Source organism: Mya arenaria, chromosome 4 (genome assembly GCF_026914265.1).
Source record: "Mya arenaria isolate MELC-2E11 chromosome 4, ASM2691426v1".
Lineage (NCBI taxonomy): Eukaryota > Metazoa > Mollusca > Bivalvia > Myida > Myidae > Mya > Mya arenaria.
In genome coordinates this window covers 40861654-40878092 of record NC_069125.1, presented here as the reverse complement: position 1 = coordinate 40878092, position 16439 = coordinate 40861654, and the positions used below count along the sequence as shown (strand labels likewise).

At 35.6% G+C, this 16439-nt stretch overlaps 1 protein-coding gene across 1 annotated transcript; it reads left to right on the top strand.

Annotated features, from left to right (window-relative positions):
• Positions 1 to 1497: 1497 nt before the first annotated feature.
• On the top strand, positions 1498 to 14851 carry LOC128232393 (uncharacterized). Its single transcript, XM_052945910.1, has 6 exons — positions 1498 to 1576; positions 8664 to 8763; positions 9973 to 10113; positions 10722 to 10835; positions 13106 to 13233; positions 14378 to 14851. The coding sequence occupies exons 2-5, from the start codon at positions 8666 to 8668 to the stop codon at positions 13218 to 13220; spliced, it is 468 nt and encodes a 155-aa protein (XP_052801870.1). The 5' UTR covers positions 1498 to 1576; positions 8664 to 8665; the 3' UTR covers positions 13221 to 13233; positions 14378 to 14851.
• Positions 14852 to 16439: the final 1588 nt, after the last annotated feature.

Below are 16439 nucleotides of genomic sequence, written 5' to 3'. Positions count from 1 at the left end.
AATTAGACGTATGAAAAAAACATCTGTTAATAAGTGGACTTGTACCACTTCTCGTTGCTTGTAAACATACTTCAGTCTCGTGCAATATGGAATTTACGTAAACAATTCGAAGTAATACAACCCCATGCACTTATCAACCGACTATTAAACATAATATTCCGTATGTATTATTAACATACAAACACTCTCTCAATAAGTGTTTTAAAAGGAATACCATAATTTATTACAAGTAGTTTGGGGACATCACCAAGATTGTCAGCATTAGAAAGTCAGCTCGAATTTCTTGAACAAGAAACTGCCCCATTCGGTTCTATATAAGGCAAACACTTGCAATGATGTTAATGTGCAAGACAAGTTCCATGAAATCACACATACACGTGTAGGTGCGCATATATTTTTCTTTTCCCTTCTTGTTTTTATTTAAATTAAAAACAAAGCAAACTAAAAAAAGACTAAGGTTAATGCCATTTTTTAAAGATCAAAGACACCATATAGCATTTCAATATGGTCAGACCGCATGTCAACGCCGAAATGGATAAGAAGGCGTTGCTCGTTTGACCTACTCTCGGGTTTTTAGCGGGTTATTGTTCTGTGGTCGCTTCCTGAGAGGCCGGGACATAATTAGGCCGTGCGGTTTTGACAACCTGATCTCACCGACGTGAGGAATATCAAACATATATGGTGAAAAACGTGATGTTTCATTCATTCATGAAACTATTGCATGATTAAGCGGTTTGAACTTGGCAGGAGTTGTCTTGAAATACATCCGGTGAAGTTTTTAAGCTCAAGATGCCATCTGTAACAGCAAGTTGAGGGATTTAAGAGTTTTTAACTCCGTGAACTTCACCGATAGATTCCAATCACGTTGACAATCAAAGCAAAGAAAGTTCAACATTACAATAAAATAACCAAAAAAAAGTTGACGTCAACTCTAGAATTTGAAATGTGTGTGGGATTGGTTAAGGAGCACTTTGCATAGTCATAGCTGCATAACTGTCGGTCCGAGACAAGATGACTATCTTCGTGAATGACGTTTGTCAACGGTACAAAAATTTTTCAATGATAAAGCTAGACGTCATGGTGGTTTTGCTATCAAAGCTTTCTCCAGTTTGTCACGTTCAAGAGCCATTTCCAGGGAAGCTTTAGGGTTTGTTGCTGAACGTCTGAGACCAGCGTCATCAAGGCAGCAAATGTCGCCATACGGTTATCAGTCAAACCTCGCCATCTTATCTGTGAAACTATCGAAAGCATACATGTCAATGTCATATTTTTGTAGATTTATTCAGTATTGCGAGTAAATCAGCTATTATTTGCAATTAGTTAAGTTAGGGCTGCGTTAAGTGGACGAAAATCACTTGTAACTCACGCCTCGATTGGTTAGAGGTGACGAACTCGCTCGAAGAACGGATACGCTGATTGGTTATTGAAGACTGAATAATGCCTTGCTAGGCAACGCACGCGCTCTGCGAGAAAATGAGTATATAAGAAGGCAAATAGCTTCATTATATGGCAATTTAAAATATTTCTATACTTCTTGGATTTTTTGTACTTAAACTAAAGGCAATTAATTTATAAGGTAAGAATTTGTATGAATAAAATAGTGTGTATTTTAGGCATTGTATTGTTGGTTAAATGTTGTTCGATGCAAATGCATATTGTGGAATCATTTAACTCTACATCTAGTTATTATTTTATACGAAGCCATATGTTGTAAAGTGAAAGGTTCATCGCTTTTACTTGCAAGGAAAAGGGTTTCTAGTTATAAGTTTTATGTTAAGAAGACATGTTAATGTATGCGAATATAATGTGATAAGCATGGTACATTACGGCACTTACGTAATTACATGGAACAAATCACTTTAAGAAATTTATATCACATGCTTAAAAGTACAGCATTGCTGCCTTTGTTTATTCCAAATTGAAACTCGACTAATTTCCGATTCTACAAAACTAATTTGAATGTTTTTACTGTATCTGTGGATTAATTACTTTTTAAAAACAACAAATACTATTACAAAACAAAGATAAAAGAAGAAATACCAAGATAATTATATTTAAACTGGATTAATTTACGCAATTCTAACCTAACATGTTAATATTGCATCGTTGATTTGCACGTGCTAAACGATGCACTGCGTACCAGAGATGTATACATTAGGTTCCCATTTAAATCAAGATTTTAAATTGAAAATGTTAGTTTAATATTCTTGCTATTTTGCTATATATTTTTATTAACTGAACTTAAGCAGGTATTAACTTTTCAAAAATAATTGAATGTGAAAATATGCACGTGATGACATCTCTGACGTTCTTACGGTTTTAAGATTTTTGAAGTCACGATCGAGTCATCTTCCCACCTTAACGGAAACCTGCTTATATCGAACTGCTCGTGTCGAAATTTAAATATAAAAAAATAAAGTTAAAGAAACTAATACTTACTACCTTGTCAGATTTTGGAAATTGTAATGTTCTCGCCATTAAGGCAAAATATCTTATCTCTAAAAAGGGTAGGTAGGTATGTGGATAGGTAGGCAGGCATTGCTTTTCTTGAGAATCAGGATTCTGTACCAACTTTGTAGAATTGTCAAAGTTTAACATGTTCACTAAAAAACTCCATTTTGGGGGGAATTTACGAAAACAAATATATCTACAACAAAAGAAAGAGTGTAAGGTCGGGTGGAAAAAATAGGGTCGGTCGGGTTAGTGGAAATGATTTTTTGTTTGCCTTATTGGTGATGTTTTATCAGTGTCAAACTGCCAGTATTCTGTCTGAAAAGTGTTACATTTGCTTGTGTCATTTGTTATTGGGGTAAGTTCACATTGTTATGCTTTGAAGTTCGTTTTTGAGTCTCACACAGTACGAGAAGATTGTAACGATTCTTTCATTCTTTATAGAGTTTTATTGATATCCTTCCTCCGCCATCATCTGTACTTGCTTTTGAATAGTCCATTAGCCATTAGCCTATAATGTCTCTTTCAAATTAAGCTGCAAGTTTAAGCCTTTCCTAAAAATGAGTTCGATTTAAAAGTTAAAAGCAAGTATAAAAAAAAACAGCAAAACATTTTGCAAGAGTCATATTGATGTAAAAATATGGTTTATTTTGATGATTTGTAATGGGTATTTTGAGCAACATATTTTTTTCCGTTCGGCTTAAACGAAAGAACATTGGTATCTTTCAGATAACAAAGTATTACTTTAAAATATATTATGTATTTCTTTCCATGACAACTAGTCAATAATACAATGAAAAATACAATGGCATGCCCAGTAGTCGATAATTAAAAGATAACCACTGTTAAAGGACACAGGGTAAGGACCCAAACGACATTAAGCTATAGACACAAATATATTAACATCGCATACTCAAATTCAAACACAAAAAACAAACTAACACCACATACACAAATACAAACACCAAAAAAACTAGCATCACATACACAAATACAAACACCAAAAAAACTAGCATCACATACACAAATACAAACACCAAAAAAACTAACCACACACACAAATACAAACACAAAAAACAAACTAACACCACATACACAAATACAAACACAAAAAACTAACACCACATACCCAAATACAAACACAAAAAAACTAACACCACATACACAAATACAAACACACAAAAACAAACTAACACCACATACACAAATACAAACACAAAAAACAAACTAACACCACATACACAAATACAAACACAAAAAACTAGCATCACATACACAAATACAAAAAAACTAGCATCACATACACAAATACAAACACCAAAAAACTAGCATCACATACACAAATACAAACACCAAAATACTAGCATCACATACACAAATACAAACACCAAAAAATAGCAACACATACACAAATACAAACACCAAAAAAAATAGCATCATATCAACAAATACAAACACCAAAAACAAACACCAAAAACAAACCATGCCCTCATCAAAATTGCTTTACTGTAACATGCTGGGATTACCGCCTTAGAACGGTCAGTGAAACACGAGTTTACTAGAACTCGAGTGTACTGGGGGCTTAAACTAGTTAGTATGGCCACATCATCACAATTTCCCATCGTTTATCCATATTAAATCAAAATGTATAAGCCTCATAAGAAAAATTAATTATTTGATTACAAAACCATACACATATAATTGATTAATACATAATTTCAAACATTTACGTTTATTAACTATTCTTTCACTAATGTTATTCCTTGCCTAAAAAGTGAATATCATTTTGCAGGATATTATTCTGATGACCTGTTGCCCGTCTGAACAATTGATTGAGGTTGCAATCAAACTGCTGAAATACCCTTTATGTGACCCTCTTTCAAAATGTTCTAAGATTTGTATTCCACGCCGAAATAAATCTCCCATGAATGCATGACTCTAGTTGGAATGTCAACTGCGTTAAAAATGAGAAACTTGAATGCCCACATTAAGAACTCGTCATTACACAGGAAGACATTTGTGGACATGTAGACCTTGGTGAATAGTTTGTTACCTCTGGAAACATTTTAATAGTAATTATTCTTTGTCTCGAACCAAAACACATCGATGATGGATTTTTATAAATTTATAGTAAATATCATGTCCCTTGACTTGGGTCTGAAATGGCGCCACTCTCGGCCTCAACCAGTATGATCTCGTCTGCAACCAGTGGCCAAAGTCCCTATCTACCATGTAATTATACCATGGACCAATTGCTAGTAGTTCTCTAACAAGCGCACTCCAAATAATGTCGCTGTAGTCAGGGTCATTTGTACGTTTTTGGCATATTTTTGATATATGGTACTCAATAGAAAATGAACCACATCTTCGTATCTGTAACATAATTGCCTATATGAAAATGCTTCGAATAGTAGTCCTCTGCACGTCTGAATGAATTGGACGTCATCTTCGTATCTGTAACAAAACTGGCTATATGAACATGCTTCGACTAGTAGTCGTCTGCACGTCTAAATGAAATGGACGTCATTTTCGTATGTGTAACAAAATTGGCTAATTGAAAATGCGTCGACTAGTAGTCTTTTGGACTTCTCTGGAAATGAACCTCATTATATATGTAATCAAACAATCAAGTTTGTGTAAGAACTTGGTATATTCGTTGTTAATGTTCGTTTTCGATCCTTCAACCGGTATCAGCAAATCTGAGAAGCATGCAAAATGCAGACATTCTATCTAAGAATAATGTGTATTTCTAAATCCTTAACATTACGAATTAATGAATAAACAACAACGATTTAGGCAAATGATGTGATTGCTGTTATAAATATGCAGGCGTTGTAATGCGATATTTTAATTATGGAAGGCAATTGCCATCATTTATTATGTTTTATATCATAACAGCAGGTTTTATGTTCATGATTTTCTTCCCCAAAGCAATTTTCTCTCGTTTTCAGAGCAATTTCGTTCAAAACGTATGGCTTGCTAAATAATTGTATAACTTTCTTACTCATACCCGTAGATTTCACATGTTTTTAATCTCAATCGGATTCTCAATTTAAAGAAAATTAGTTTTGGATGTGTGGCAGTGAGTTCGGGTCTATGCGAAGTAGATATCATTTACTTTTAAAACTGTAATTTAGCACAGTCGCTTGAAGTTTGGTCTCCGTGAGACCACTTTTTGATTGTGATAGAAACTAATGCTTCTCATTGAATAATTTTAAAAGAATAAGATACGGATAAAATGTGTATTTCAAAACTCAGTACAATTGAATTCGATTAATACACAATTAAGAAATTCTTTGTGCGCGGGAATAATTTAAAAACTATACAAACCAAAACACCTTATTGTTGTTGTTTTTTTAATTCACCATAGCTTAAAATAATGCAAATCCTTACAAAAAGATTAATTTAAGGTGCATATTACACGTAAAACTGTGATGGACGTCAGATTTACTTGGTCAGCCAGATATGTATGAATCTGTGACGTCAAAAATTATCACCCGGACTGTTAGCTTAAGCCCTGGTAACGATTACTCGGCGACTTTGTCGATTCCTTCCGCGGAACGTGTCCAAAACTTAAGAAGGTAATTCAGACGATAAGTGTTTATCTGGGTATTTCATAGATTACCGATCGTGACCATGGAGTGGACCATCTGTTACATGATTTACTTAATTTTTCCTAATCGTACTCCTGTCCAGTCCCGAGACATACGGAGGTAGATTTCTGTCACGTGATTGTTAAATAAGATTTTTGTTTGGTCTTGATTCTTGAGAGGATATTTTGTGATAAATAATCACATGGCAATATATGAACGTCGACGTCCATTATTCCCCGTTCACGATTGCTCTCTTGAACATTAGAGAGAACATGTGAATTGATTTCCAGTATCTAATACCGTTCTGTTGTATTTGCTTAATTAATTTTGTAATACAGAGAATAGGTTTGAAAATTTCAAATCGTTTTATGAAATTAGATCGAATTTGATTCACTTTGGATTTGTAAAAGAGAGTCGTAGAATACCAACATTTTCTGTTCCAAGTGAACAAGTTTAAATAATAGTTGTACGAATTCGCTAGTAAACAGCATAGTTTCTACATCTTCGTATTACGATGTCCTTATGTTTTGTTGGTTCATTCTTATCTGACTAAAACACAATTCAATAAAACAATAAATTGATCTCGGTATTACGTTATATAAGTGAAAGTGGACGGACAAGAGCGTCTCCAGCTGCGTCGAAATGTCCATTACATCTAACAACGTCCTCGTGGCCGCCCTCTCTTGCGGCTTACAACGTAATCAGCTCAATTGAGTCTGACAAAATATCGTTTTAATGGCCGAACACAATAGCTGGAGCGCCTACAATTGTCTCCCAAAACATTTGCATTTCCTTTCATAAGAATGGTTCCTGTCCACTCACATATCACAATGGAGCGACTGTCTGAATTATGATCCACTTCAATTTGCATGACGTTCATCAATGTTTTCAACGCGAAATGTTATCACTGAAAATGACTATCTAGTACTTGCAAACTTATTCGTCGCAAAAGATATCCTCCCAGACCGTTTTACAAACATCTCTATTTTTTTACCAGGAAAACTTTAATATTCGTGAGTGTTTTTGACATATGCGTTAACGAGTTCCGTTCAAATGTACATAATTAAAACATCAGTTCATATTTGGAAAATATGAAATTGTCTACCAGGTCTGGCATTTCAATTTCACTTTATTCTCAAATTTACCTTCTTGTACTGACCGTCAATTCTTGAACTAAATCGGCAAGAGGGTACAAATTCCACGAGCAGCGTATACGTACATTTCAATAGCCAGCATCATCAGTGAACTCCGTAAATGCCTTTGTCCCGCCGGAACTATCAGTTCACCTCTATCATTACCCTCGTCCTTGGTCTATGTTGATCACACAAAGTGACGTGTGTCGAGCTGTTATCATGCTATGATCTCCCTAAATTAGGGGAAAATGAACAGCTAACAATTTTGCACGTAAAAGACATAGTGAACTCAAGTGAAATCTCATCAGAACTTCTTTGCGGATTACTGGAAATATGCCTACATTTTTCAAACTGTTAGATTTTACATGTTTACGATTTATTAAATTTATCTTGATATAAAGACTATACTTGTTATATTTCATCAATACTCAAGACGTTCATATATTTACATTGTCACGGAAAGTGTTACAGTGGTTCATATTTTACATTAGTACAACACAACACAATACTGCTATATTTCAGTATAGTGTAATAGGCATGTATCTTCTGTTTTAACATTAGTTCAGCAATGCATTACGCATCAACATATTTTGTTATAAACTTGCAATGGACAAGGTAAACATACCTCCAGCGGCAATGTCTTGACAAAGTTTAGCAATGTTTTGGGCGTATAAATCTGGTTGTATTCCAGCAGTGTGTAACGCGTTCATATCTTGTTGTATTCCAGCAATGTGTAAGGATTCATATCTTGTTGTATTCCAGCAATGTGTAAGGATTCATATCTTGTTGTATTCCAGCAATGTGTAAGCAATGTGTAACGCGTACATATCTTGTTGTATTCCAGCAATGTGTATGGGTTCATATCTTGTTGTATTCCAGCAATGTGTAAGGATTCATATCTAATTGTATTCCAGCAATGTGTAAGGGTTCATATCTTGTTGTATTCCAGCAATGTGTAAGGATTCATATCTTGTTGTATTCCAGCAATGTGTAAGGCGTAGATATCTTGTTGTATTCCAGTAATGTGTAAGGGTTCATATCTTGTTGTATTCCAGCAATGTGTAAGGGTACATATCTTGTTGTATTCCAGCAATGTGTAAGGCGTACATATCTTGTTGTATTCCAGCAATGTGTAAGGCGTACATACCTTGTTGTATTCCAGCAATGTGTAAGGTGTACATATCTTGTTGTATTCCAGCAATGTGTAAGGCGTACATATCTTGTTGTATTCCAGCAATGTGTAAGGCGTACATACCTTGTTGTATTCCAGCAATGTGTAAGGTGTACATATCTTGTTGTATTCCAGCAATGTGTAAGGCGTACATATCTTGTTGTATTCCAGCAATGTGTAAGGCGTACATATCTTGTTGTATTCCAGCAATGTGTAAGGCGTTCATATCTTGTTGTATTCCAGCAATGTGTAAGGCGTACATATCTTGTTGTATTCCAGCAATGTGTAAGGCGTTCATATCTTGTTGTATTCCAGCAATGTGTAAGGCGTACATATCTTCGGTAATCTTGGTCATATCGCTGGTGCTGGCCACAGTGGCGTCGGGTCGCTTCCTTGCAGACACAGAAGACAACAGGTAACTAGGAGACATTTTCTTAATTTACAAATGTGTTTTTTTTCACGGATTTAACAACGGGTGTCAGTGAGTAAATATATATACTTCGGAGTATTAAGCATTGAAATCTGAACACTTATCGATGAAAGCAGATAAGTTGAGGGTGACGGAGAATTTGGTCGTAAAATGCTCATCTACTGGTTTCAATGAAAATGCTATTATTCCATAGATGATTGTCTTCTTGTTTATTTTACAAACATTATGAAAAACAATATAACAACATATTACTTTATGTAATTGAATTGCTCTATCAGGGATATTGTAATTTTATGAAAACGCTCATTCATGTTAAAGCTGTACTCTCACAGATTGAACCTTTTGTCAACTGTTTTTTGACACGAGCCAATTTATGCGAAAATGCATGGAAACCAGTGATATAAGGCTGCTGATAAAAATAAAATGATGGCAGATGTTCATATTTAAGCTCAAAAATTAAAAAAATATCCCACATTGTTCTTAACCCGTTAGCAATGCTTTAAGCCATACAACATTAATATTCGAATGGAAATATAAACATCTGCGAACTGATCTTTTGTCCGCAGTCTTATATCACTGGTAAGCTAATATTTACGCAAAAATGGCTCATTCCAAGACAAAAATAAACAAAAGAAGATGTCGAAACGGCAAATCTGTGCGAGTGCAGCTTTAAAGATCTTCCTTAATCAAATGCAACTACGCGTGTTACAGTGAATGTTGCGGCTCTTTTGTGGTTTGATAGTAACTCTTCTAAAGAAAACATTTACTTAAACAACAAGTTATTGATGTTACAAACAAAATTATTTACGACTGCATTGCATGTATGACCTTTATCTAAAAGCATAAAATGGAGTGTTATGCACTCTCCAAAATGTATTTTAGAATTGGATACCACAGTCCGAGAGGTTTGTTTTTTTTCTGATATTTAAGGGACTCGCTTATAGATTTCGTGTTGACAACCTTTGACCAGAATGTTTAAAATGTAGTCTTTTCTAATTTTACTTGGGTAAACACAAAACAACCACAGACAGATAATCAGTGGATCTTTGTTTTAATCTAAAATAATTGAAATTGTAATTGCATTAATACGAAGCACTGTGCACTGTCTACCACATTTGCAAATTTGCTTTTCTGTTTAATAAGGTTACGATCGCGTATAAAAAAAAACTGTTAACATGCAAGTTCTGATTTCAGAGACAAACGGCAAATAGGGGACTTGCGAGCGGCGGAATATTTAGCAAGAATTACGCTTGACAAAAACAAAATGTTGCGCTATCTTCAATTACCTTCGCATTGCGCAGAGCTAGCGTGTGGACTGGTTGATGTTTTTGAAAGGTAACCGACGCGAATATGTGCACCAGTTGTTCACGGAATGTTGCACCTCGAAACAGTACACACCTGCACGGCAAGCTCCCAATGGCATTGCATGCGTTGTCGTTTCTAGACATGCATTATGTGGTTACCGAAGCTTACAAGTTTTATAACGTTTTTGTTTGTTTTTATTTAAGTTTACCTTTTTCGTTTGTTCCCGAAGTGTTCGCACATCTTATATCAGTTATGAGCAAAAGCGTGCATATGCACCCATTATTGAGCAAGCACTTTATCCAAAGCATGCTGCATTTAGCTGTTCTTGTATTGTTAGTGTAAGTGCGGTGACCTTAGGCAAGTTTGTTTGCTTGTTTTCAAATAGCGGTTGCATATTGTCTTGTCTCAATGTAATATGTGAAATACCCAAAACGTTTTCGTCTAGTCACATTGACAACCCTTCGTGCGGCCATGGGCAGTGTTTCTGGAACCCGTTTACGTATAGTTTGTGTGTTATCCGTCTGAGTTGTGTTTTCCGTACATGTTTGTATATCACGTGCACATCCGTATCACACCACCATGTATTGCACGAAGCTATATTATAACAAGCATGTCTCCCCTCTACCACGCCCCGGCAGGTTGGAGAAGCGGACGATGTCAGACCAGCGGCTGGCGGAGCTTCAGGCCCTCATCGCCCTCGGGAACGGCCAATACACACCCGTTGGGCACGGGCAGATTGATCCCTGGAGAATGTATGTATCCAGACCACCTTTCGCATGACCAAGCATTTATGTAACACCTATAATGGGTATACCCGTTTTAAAGCATGAAACAACTGTAAGAATGGAAAATGATGAGTGGAGTTTCGCTTTTTTCTCGCTTTTTATATTTTAAGCAAGTTCGTTAATATAACCTACACATTTTAGCGTGACGATTATTGATTATGTATGAATTTTGTAAACGATAAGAACTTGCACATTCAAAAGAAAATTCGCCCAAAAATGTTGATGGTTGTTCTTGGGAGGCACATCTTTACATCCTGATGATTTCATCGAAAAAAGGGGAAAAGTATTACTTGGGTGTACTTTCCAGCACCGATAGGTTTTAGTCATTAGTCGTTTGTCTTCATTCGCCGTCTGTTGGAAAACATATGGGTGCAGGTAATATAGTAATATATCAATTTGCAACATGATGATATTAAATAATTCTTCTAATAATGGTTAAAAGTTTCAATACCGTATAAACAATTATACCTATTAGACAGAAACCGATTAAATGACAGAGATATCAGGATAAAAACTCCAGACCTAGATCAGACAATAATTTAATGTAATTCATTGTCAGAAAAGCTAGACGTCGCGAGAATAGTTCTTAATCATATACTTTTCATTTTGGGGAGTCTCATAGAATTCGTGATACGATAATACTACTTTCAATTATGGGTCTATACTGAACTTTCCCCAAATTTGCAACTTATTGTATTATAAAGCTTGCATAATGTTAGCACAATGTAAAAATCCTTTATCTATATAAAACTTAACTAGCGAACTGAAGAAACTGTGCATAAACAAATCTATTAGTTCTGAAATAACCTAAGCAGTAGCAATGTTTTAACACGAGCGACCCCCCCCCCCCCCCCACACACACACACCCAGAATGCACCATTTACCATTTCGGATAAGAATTTGTTACACTTTTCAGCGGGAAGGTACCCGTTAACCTCCCTGCCAACACTTTAAACCATTTAATTTTCGGTTCTGGAGGAGTAGTGTAGGTAAAAAATACGCCCCCTCTTACGTCAAATCAGTGTAACTGCCCTTGTTAAGCATGATTTAATTCTTAACATTGTAATATGCTTTTACCTAGTACCTCTCCGTTATATGGTCACATGTATCCAATAGTTGAGGTAAACATATGCCATCATGTATCCATCGAAAGGCTTCACCTTATTAAAGACAATAATTTAAGTGTATTAGGCACAATTACTCTTTTACCGCTAGTTTACATGTACATACGTGGACAATGGCATCCGTTGGCAGCGTGTAATGATATAAACAGTTTTATTTTATTTTAATGTGCAATCCCGTTTTCTGTGTTTTAGTTCGGCGATCAGATAATTAAACTCAATGCATCAAAATTCTGTAACAAGCTTCGAATTAAAGCCGCCACGAAAAAGAATTAAAACCAGGATAGTTCTTCCTTTTCCAGCATTTTATCTATAAAAAATGCGCAAAAATATGCCATCCTTTGTTATAAAGGCACTTAAATGTATACTTTTAATGGTCTTCTCTAACATATAGATGCGAACTACAATAGAGTGATTGTGAGTAAATCATTCCTAAGGATTCAAAATATGTAGCCATTGAAATGTCAATTTAATGAAACCTTAAAACGTGTTCTACCACTTTCCCAATGTGACTGATTTAGTGGAGCTATAAAGCGAAAAAAAACGTAGTCTAAGACTATTTGCGTATGTATATTTTCGAGGGTTATTCAAAAAGAATTCTTCCTAGCCCTTTTAGTTTCATTCTCATTCATCAGAGGTTCGATCGTGATTAATTTAACGCATGTTGTACGCATAGCATCATCACTCTGGTGAACGAGAATGTTTCGGTTTATGTCTGTCGAAAAGCCGGGTCCCATAACTTTCCGGCAATATTACAATTGTAACAAGTCGGCCATCTCCGGCAAGCTTCGGGATAGACTGTGAGGGTACTGGCCGAGGTGTTCAGATTGGCAATATTAGTGTTATCTTTTGCACTTAAGTTGTCATGTGATAAAACTGTACACCAACGTCTAATGCGACGTCCTAAGATTTATGCTCATATTTTGAATTTTTGTTCATAGCAACGGCATCATTAATTGACCTTTGTTGCAGACATTGCTTGTTACAGCAGATTTAAATATGTGATCTGTGAATATATGTATGGTAAGAGATGGTACAATAGATACTCGTGGTTACATATTAGTGTGCATATGTCCATGCATATACATTATATAAATGGTATACGTATTTTAACAGTGGTAAGCGACGCAAGCGTTCAGTGGACATGGTGTTGAGCGGCCTGACGGAGCCCCAGCGCTTCCGGCTTCTGGACATCCTCATGTCGCGGTCTGAGGACCAACTTACCTTGTAACCGAGGCTCACAGGTATAATAAACATTTATCTTAACTTTAAAGCTGCACTCTCACAGATTGACAGTTGTGTCATTATTTTTCTTGTCTTAGAATCAGCCGATTTTGGCATAATGCAATCAATTCAGTCAAATAAGATAACAGATCTCAATTGTAAGAAAAATGGCGATTTTTTTAATTTTCTTAAAGCGTTAGTAAGTCTTTTAGCCATACAACATCAATTTTCGACCATAAGTATGAAAAACTGCGATCTTATCTTTAGTCACCCCTCTTATATCACTGGTTTCAAGACATAAAGGCATAAATATTCTAATTCCGAGACAAGACATTGAAAAATGTCGAAACGATCAATTTGTGAGAGTGCAGCTCTAATATATGTATTCGAATTAAGTAAGCAGAAAACCATGCAGCTTGTCCTAGCAACTTCTAGCATCGGATGTCACTGAATGTTGAGCGTGGATTCCAGCCATGGACAAGCTATTCCACCAAAAAAATATCGCCGTGTCTATTAAAAGACGGGAAAGTGATTCCTTGAGCAAAAGCTCACCGTATCGTTTATCATTTACACTCATTGTTTAACCGTAAATTTATTGCATTATACGGACTCAAATGCAGTGCATCAATTGCTCGGCGACTACTGCCACGCCTAACATGGACACTAGTCATGGGCAAGGACAAACATTGCATGTTGTTGTTAACGATCTTAAAGCTACACTCTCACAGATTGACAGTTTTCACATTAATTAATTTTTGTCTTAGAATCAGCTGATTTTGCCCTTAATACGTTCAATTTAGACATAATATAACTCACTATAGAACAGATCTCAATTGTTTGGTAAACTGCCGAAAATTAGATCTTCTTAGAGCGTTAGTAACGCTTTTATCCACAGAACATCAATTTTCGAACGAAAATGTGAAAAAAATAATAGATCTGATCTTTTGTCAGCAGTCTTATATCACTGGTTTCCAGACTTTTGCACAACGATTGGTTCATTCTAAGACGAAAACTGTCAAAACGGTCAAACTGTAAAGAAGTGCAGCTTCGACACAGCAAAACAACTTGAATTTAATAAACTTTACGTACCAGACAAAATAATCTCCAAAAATTCTCTCTTTTTTAAATAAAATAAAACTGATGTCATCATTTTATTCTTTTCAGGTGTTCGTTTGTATGTGTTTTGTTCCGTCCTCCAAGAAAACGTAACATCGTAATAACCCACGGGCCGCCCGACCCATGAGAGAAAAGACGAATGATGTCAGTGCAAGAACATTGTAGTTAACGTGTTATCAGTGCAATAATTAAACTTTGAACCTTAATGTAACATCCTTAATAAATCTGTGTGGCCGGGCAAATATACATTCCATCTATTTCTGAGAAAATCATCTTCAATATAAGAAACTATCATAACAGGTGCGGACCGCGCCAATGATTTTTAACTTTCGATTTCTTCAATTAAGAACAATTAATGAAAGTGATAGTAACGATCTGCAATAGAAACGATGATATATTTATGTGGCAATGTAAATTGAAATAATAAATTATGTAGAGCTAGTAACATATATTATTATCCATACTATTAGATTTTGTTTAGTTTGCGATCTGACAGATTTTGAAATAAATGCTAAGAACTGATTTGAATGGTGTTCTTCTTTTCATATTATTCGGTCGATTGTTCAGAACTTTGCTTAAGTTAACAACCCCCAACGTTGTTGAAGTCATCGTTGTTAACTTTGAAATATTTACTGCTCTGAAAGTTTAACGGAAGCCCATGTGACCGGCAGTATTTCTAACAAGATTTGAGACGACTGTTACAGCTGTATATGTTATATCAAAGAAATCTTGCATACCACTGAGGGTCATATGACATTATAAGGACCGGCCAGTCAGCCTCCGAAGGTGTATATAGCGCCTCGGTCCATCCAACTTCAGGGGCTGACTGGCCGGTCCTTATGCCATATGGCCCGAAGTGGTGTGTAAATATTTCTTATATTATACCGAACATTTTCTATTACTATTCAATATGTTTTAGGCGCTTTAGATGTGTCTTATTGAACAAAGCTAATACTAGTAATTTACTTGCTTTTATTTACTTGTTTCGCCATCGTGAACATAGCAAGCCGCACTTACCAGTAGTATGACGTCACCGGTCTATATTACATTTTGGCTAGGTCCGGACCGGCCAAAAATATGATATGGACCGCTGACGTCACAAAACTGGATTTGAGTACAGTGATATACGGACCGATCGACTTTATATACACAAAGAAGGGACGCATTTATGTACGGTATAATATTAGAAAATAAGTGTACGCTAGTGTACGCCAATATCGTATGCAACGTCTAATATCAATACTAAAATATCATATGAACACTGAATGCTCTTTTATAAAGTATACATTCCATTTTCTGGACAAAGATACTAAAGTGAGCTTTAATAAAGAATAAATAAAGAATAAAAAGGCGATCATGAGGATGAAAATATCATGCAAATACAAGTTCTGAGTGACGTATTAATTGTTTTCTTATGAAGATGGCGTCAGCTTAAAGAACCCTTTTTACAGAACACATGTATTATCGAATCTTTCCACGAAAATATACAATAGATCGGCCATAAATCTGTGATTTGATCATTAGATACTCTTAAGGAAAGATGCGAGAGTATGAATAACAATCATAACTTATGACAAGTGTTCATGTTTTGATGAAACGATTCTTATGTAGCAGATTCCAGCCCTGTTTATCATAGAAGGCTTTAGGAGTATCAAGTGCTATATAATGTCCTAGCTAATTGATTTTCGAACGGTAAACAAAGGGTCAAAACGTCATCACTAAACTATGAGCTAGTACCAGCTTGTCCATCGTTACAATGAGCATTTGTTTCATTGTCAGAAGTCTGTCCAAGCAACTAAAGACGGAACTCTATAGACCAATACAAGTCTAGGATATTAATGTTTCTTCATGCGTTCTTTGGTTGTGTCTCATAAATAATAATCATTCAAAGGTCGAACATTCAAACAGACACAGTGTTGCACAAGACGCATCTTTTTCAAAGCAGCCATTGATAATGGTTGTGTAGTATCATCTGACATGGGCCTGGATAAGACCATTTGAACACTGGTCCCGGATTTTCAAACTATTTCTTTTAAATCTAAAAAAGATCTAATGACTCCAAATTATAAATACAATACCACAAATGTGAAAAAATTATTGAAAAATATCA

Bases quoted from the DNA above. Each gene is read 5' to 3' on its own strand.
- LOC128232393 (XM_052945910.1), top strand. From the start codon at position 8,666: ATGTGTAAGGCGTACATATCTTCGGTAATCTTGGTCATATCGCTGGTG. The intron at 8,764-9,972 runs GTAACTAGGAGA...TTCTGATTTCAG, and splicing joins GCAGACACAGAAGACAACAG to AGACAAACGGCAAATAGGGG. The intron at 10,114-10,721 runs GTAACCGACGCG...ACGCCCCGGCAG, and splicing joins CTGGTTGATGTTTTTGAAAG to GTTGGAGAAGCGGACGATGT.